Genomic DNA, 6,000 nt, shown 5'->3' on the forward strand with positions numbered 1-6,000 from the left:
GTCTGTAGGAGCCAGAACTCTTAATGGTTGGTAGGGGATCAAATACTTATTACTCTCTGAAAAATGCAAATAAATTTATATAATTTATACAATGTGATTTTCTGGATTTTAATTTGGATATTCTATCTCTAACTGTTCAAATTAACCTACCCTTGAAATTATAGACTGTTCATGTCTTTGTCAGAGGGCAAACTTACAAAATCAGCACGGGATTAAATAATTGTTTCCTTCACTGTATTGATAGTGATAACTTGTGGACCCCATTAAGATGTCCACTATTGGGTCTTCTTTACTCTATTTAGTCCTGTTTCTGTCTCTTCATTCAGGAGATTAGTTGGGATCCCACCACAATTTAATAATAGTGATGAGTGAGCACTACCATGCTTGGGTGCTCGGTACTCCTTAAGAGAAGTTGGACGGTTGGATGGTCACGGCTCAATCACCCAAGGATAATGGAAGTCAATGAAGGACTCAAGTGTTTTTCTGGAACATTTCCCCCAAAAAGTCCCCCTTTGACTTCCATTATACTTGGGTGCTCAAGTTGTGACCATCCAAGCATCCAACTGCTCTTTACGAGTACCCAAGCATGGTAGTGCTCACTCATCAATATTAAATAACGAAATGTCAAAAAATGAGTAAACCTTTGGGACAACGCCATGTTTTTTCTCATTTCACAACACATTTTAAACTTTGTTTTTTTTTTCTTAAAGGACTATACAAACATCATTCAGGGGCAGCAAGACGATTGTGCAGATACAAAGTGTGCCGAGTCCCTGCAACCTCTCATGAAGGGAAACAACTACCAGTTCTGCTAGTCAAAGACTTTGACACAATCATTCCGATGTGTAGTAGCCTTGGTATTTTATATGGAAGATCCGCCAGCATTAATCATCTGAAATATTGATTGGGGCATTATTTTCATAGTTATTAAGCTAAGAAGTAAAACAATCTCTCAGAATCAGTGGGAGATTGGTAAAATGTAGCAGTAACATGGTAGCACTGAAAAAGCGGATACTGAAAGGATTCACCAAATATTTGATGAACTACTGACAATCGTCAACTGACCGGCATCTCTGCAGATCCTATTAGTATCCACTAGGAAAAAAATGTAACAAAAAAAGAGAAGGGAGGGTACTTTTTTTTACTATATTTTTTTATTTACAAGTGTTAATTTCAATCATAAGTGGGAAACAAGATATTTTCAGTATTATATTCACTTGTTCTGAATTTGCAGTTTCAGAATAGTTTTTACATTGTAAAAATTGATCAAATACCTGTAAATGTTATTTTGGCCACACCGTTGATTAGTGCTCAGTTTGTCGACAGGTATTCATAACGAACTCCCAATTTGTGTTTCAGCCGCTGCCAGATATTTCTTCTAAGAGAAAAAAGGATCAGGCTTGTTGAAAGCCAACATTCCCAATCACAACAAATCACGGCAAAATACTTCTTGCACATTAAATTATCTGGTCCTGACAAAAATGGCAGATTTGGCTGATATAGGTCTGATTTGTATTAACTAATACCTTTCCTTACACAGTTTATAACTGGAAACAGCCTAAATGGTTTATAATTAGACGTATGCACCTTACAACATGGTTATGGGTTCCCCAGAAGATGGCACCAGCAAGAGGGGTCACCAAAAGTGGGTCAGGGTTTCCCCAGATGATGGCACAAGCAAGAGCAGCCACCAAAAGTGGGTCAGGGTTTCCACCAGAAGATGGCACCAGCAAGAGCAGTCACTAAAAGTGGATTAGGGATTCCCCAAAAGATGGCACCAGCAAGAACTGTCACCAAAAGTGGGTTAGGGGGTTCACCAGAATATGGCACCAGCAAAAGCTCTCACTAAAAGTGGGTTAGGGGTTCCCCAGAAGATGGCACCCGCAAGAGCCATCACCAAAAATGGATTAGGGGTTCACCAGAAGATGGCACCAGCAAAAGCTCTCACTAAAAGTGGGTTAGGGGTTCCCCAGAAGATGGAACCATCAAGAGCCATCACCAAAAGTGGGTTGGGGTTCTCCAGAAGATTGCACCATCAAGAGCTGTCACCAAAAGTGGGTAAGGGGTTCCCTAGAAGATGGCACCAGCATGATTGGTCACCAAAAGTGGGTTAGGTTTCCCCAGAAGATGGCACCAGCAAGAGCGGTCACCAAAAGTGGAAGTTGGGCGCCAATGTAAAATCTGTAGTAGAGTCTCCCATTTTTATAATATTGCTGTACTATACAGACATTGGATCATCCATACTCCCCGTTGTCACCTTTACAGCAGGGATGCATTAGAGGGAAGGGTTCCCTAAGAGGAGACCTTTTTTTTTTCCTTTAATGAGCTTGTGAATAGTTATTTTGATAAATATCAGTATATTACGGCTAGACTGCAATACTATATGTTCTTGAATTCGGTAATTGGAAGAAACCATACATTATAAGCTATCTTGGTATATATTATATTGTGATTTTCAAAGCAACAGTTATCAGTACAAAGCTAAGTGATGATATATTACTTCTCTAGAGCCTAGAACATTATTACTTATATTCTATATACAGTATATGCCTATAGAAGAACTAACACAGCCAGCAAATGATAGAATATTGTTATATTAAAATATAATTAAAGTATTGATGAGAAGATCAAAAGCTATTAATAAAATGTCACGTAACGGTCAAGATTTTATACGCACTAAACGCACTATTTAGTCAATTTGGATGGATAGTCTACACTTTATGTTAGAAGGGTCTTACAACTATAAACTGAAGTCTCAGTGGAGCCCGATCATTTATATGTAAAGGGTCCAAATCATTTTCATGGTGACTCTTGGGCGAGTTCATGCCTAGAGTGATCGATGGTATTTGTAGGTGCTCTATAGTCTTGTTAGCAGATGAGGGCCATCAATGGACGATCTTTTTCTCAGAGTCTTCCTTAGGAATGTACATGTTTATATGTCACCCCTGAAAGAGGTGCAACTGGTGGCTTTGGGTTCCAAGAACTTGCACCCACATTTCCAAATTTTGTGCCCTAAGCCATGGAAAAGTCATTGGAGACTATAACTATGGCAACTTTCTACTCAAACCGTCTTGGGGCAATGTTATTTGAGTACAGTGTGATTGTATTATTTTGGGATTATTTGGTAAACCATAAGGACTGTGGGCGCCAACAAGCGGCCACCATTTAGCCTGAGATCAGCCCGGCATCCTGTTCATCCAGTGATTGAAGAAAAAAAAAATCAGGTTGCCCCATTAATTTGATTCCATTGTCCTTACTAACAGCTACATATGCAGTACGTGGAGCTTCTAATTTTTTATTATGATTAATTGTAGTTTTGATTGGACAAGTGGTAAATGGTCGAATCAATAACATAAGTGGTTTAACGTGTGATTCTTTCGTAATGAGAAGAGCATCCTCTTCATGTATGTTTCTACACGGAAACGAACAGTTTATGGTCCCCTTTGTAAAATTATGGGGGTGATTTTTTGTTAGGATCCTCTGATATTACTGGGAGAGACAGATATGAATGCTTTTTTCCCCTGCCACTACCTTTATACCCAGTGGTCTCCTTTGTGGTACTTGAACAACCTCTCTTATGGCTTAATTGGGAATATGGGAAATGATTGCCCCTATTGGTTCCTGTTGTCATGTCATGATCTTGTGTCCTCCAACACAACATCACCATAGCCAACCACAGTATGACATCACATAAAATTAGGGCGATTTTTAGAGGTTTTAAAACTCTTAAAAGAGGTTGTCCCATGAGGACAACCTTTGTCTGTATGCCCTGCTCCATGAGACTAGAGAACTTTTTGTTCTGGTGGACCCAAACCATCCAAGTATTACATGGAAGACCATTCATTTAATGGGCCACCATCTGTCATATAGCATTTGCAGCGGAGAAGCCTACCCGGATGAACCACGCTAGTAAAATTAGCTAATTGCCATATGGGGCCTGCAATGGTTGTCGAATTAAATGGGTTGTCTATGAGAAAATGGGTTGTCTCATTATCTTAAATTGGTAAAATTGCAAACTGACTTGTAAAAACAAGCAACTTTGCAATATATCATCTCCCTTCAGAATTTTTACGGTTATTGACCATAGTTTTTGCCAAGGTTATCAGCTACTTCTGGAGTCTATCAGCAGTGGTTGGCCTCTTAGGAAAGGAGCCTGCGCTTGCAACTCTTTGATATAGAGCTTGTGAGTGCTGCTTTGAAGCTCACCAGATTGATGGACTCATGCCACCAGCCTAAACTGTTAAGCGGGCTTTACACGCTACGAGATCGCAACAGCGATCTCGTTGCGGTCACGGATTTTATGACGCACATCCGGCCGCTGTAGCGATGCCGTTGCGTGTGACACCAATGAGGGATTTTGCATCGTCGCAAAAACGTGCAAAATCGCTCATCGGTGACATGGGGGTCCATTCTCAAATATCGTTACTGCAGCAGTAACGAAGTTGTTCCTGCGGCAGCACACATCGCTCCGTGTGACACTGCAGGAACGAGGAAGCTCTCCTTACCTGCCTCCCGGCCACAATGCGGAAGGAAGAAGGTGGGCGGGATGTTCGTCCAGCTCATCTCCGCCCCTCCGCTTCTATTGGGCGTTCAGTGACGCTGCAGTTACGTTGCTGTGACGCTAAACAAACCGCCCCCTTAGAAAGGAGGCGATTTGCCGGTCACAGCGTTGTTGCAGGGAAGGTAAGTACGTGTGACGGGTCTGGGCGATGTTGTACGGCACGGACAGCGAGTTGCCCGTGTCGCACAACAGATGGGGGCGGGTACGCACAATGGCGATATCGGTACCGATATTGCAGTGTGTAAAGCGGCCTTAAGTCAATAAGAAGAGCACCGCATCCACGACAGATAGGGAGTTGGGTGGCTGAGGATCACTGATCTACTGAAGACTGATGATTTAAACAACCCTTGAATGATGAGAGCCACCAAATAGCATCATCAAGGGATAAGAGAGACGAAAACGGCATGGTCTCTCCAGGTCCTGTTGAGTTAGCCTTGAATTACAACCTTCTATGAAACAAACGGTTATACCTATATGTGTATACATGTATCCTATTGGAGAGCTCTGTTGATCACTAACCTGACTCCTCTAAAACTTTTATTTTTTTTTTTTTATATATAAAATTAAAGAAGTTGTCACCTATTTTATGTAAAATAACAATCTGAGCTTTAGTTACCCTTCTGAGGTTTAGCGCTATCTTGGCCCCTGTTGATTGACTTCTGCAGTGACATCACATCAACAGTGCTGCAGCCAATCACTTTGCTCAGTGGCTTGTGCTACTTGGCTGAACTTTTCAATTGGCTGCAGCGCTGACATCACCACTGCAGTCTATCAGGAGAAACCGGGCAGCCTTCGACCAGAAGGTAAGCAGGACACTCATGTAAATGGGGACAACCCCTCTAACTCATATTTTTGCTTTATATCTGGTAATAAATTGTGTAATTTTAATTTATATTCAGCTAAAAATATTAATTTGTCCCTTTTGTAACTAATCAGATTGTGCTTCCATAATGTATGAGATGTGTAAGATGCCAGTAACAGTATTACTTTTATCATAAATAAACTATTTACTAAATTTGTGTTTTTGCTAAATTCATTTACCATGCAAATGCAAGCCACTGTAATACATAATATCACGTGTAAGGCTATGTTCACACGCAGCGTTTTTGCAGCCAAAACCTGCTCTCTTGGAAGTAAAAACGTAGTGTTTTTGACAATGTGGGAACATTGCCTAATGGTGTTTTTGGAACTGGTATTTTTAGTCAAAGCCAGGAAAGAGAAGAAAAGTATGAATATGACCCTGTTCACATCATGATATTGTTCTCCATTTGACAAGGGACCATACACATTATGAGTTGTAATGAAATTCACACGTGTTGTATCCATCAATGATTTTAATTTTTAGCTGGATTTTGGGGGCAATTTATAATTGAGCCCTCAATTTGTTGCTGATTTTGTCTTCCATAAACTGTTGAAATTTTTTTTTTTCATTTTTCTAA

General features: G+C 40.5%; 1 protein-coding gene across 1 annotated transcript in view; it reads left to right on the forward strand.

Moving 5' to 3' along the window:
- CSF1R (colony stimulating factor 1 receptor) overlaps positions 1–5,576 on the forward strand; it is an 87,534-nt gene extending 81,958 nt beyond the window's left edge. Inside the window, exon 21 of the mRNA XM_075344367.1 lies at positions 711–5,576. Within this exon, the coding sequence (XP_075200482.1) occupies positions 711–815 (105 nt within the window). The 3' untranslated portion in view covers positions 816–5,576. The remainder of the gene's footprint in view (positions 1–710) is intronic.
- Positions 5,577–6,000: the final 424 nt, after the last annotated feature.

Source organism: Anomaloglossus baeobatrachus, chromosome 4, assembly GCF_048569485.1.
Source record: "Anomaloglossus baeobatrachus isolate aAnoBae1 chromosome 4, aAnoBae1.hap1, whole genome shotgun sequence".
Lineage (NCBI taxonomy): Eukaryota > Metazoa > Chordata > Amphibia > Anura > Aromobatidae > Anomaloglossus > Anomaloglossus baeobatrachus.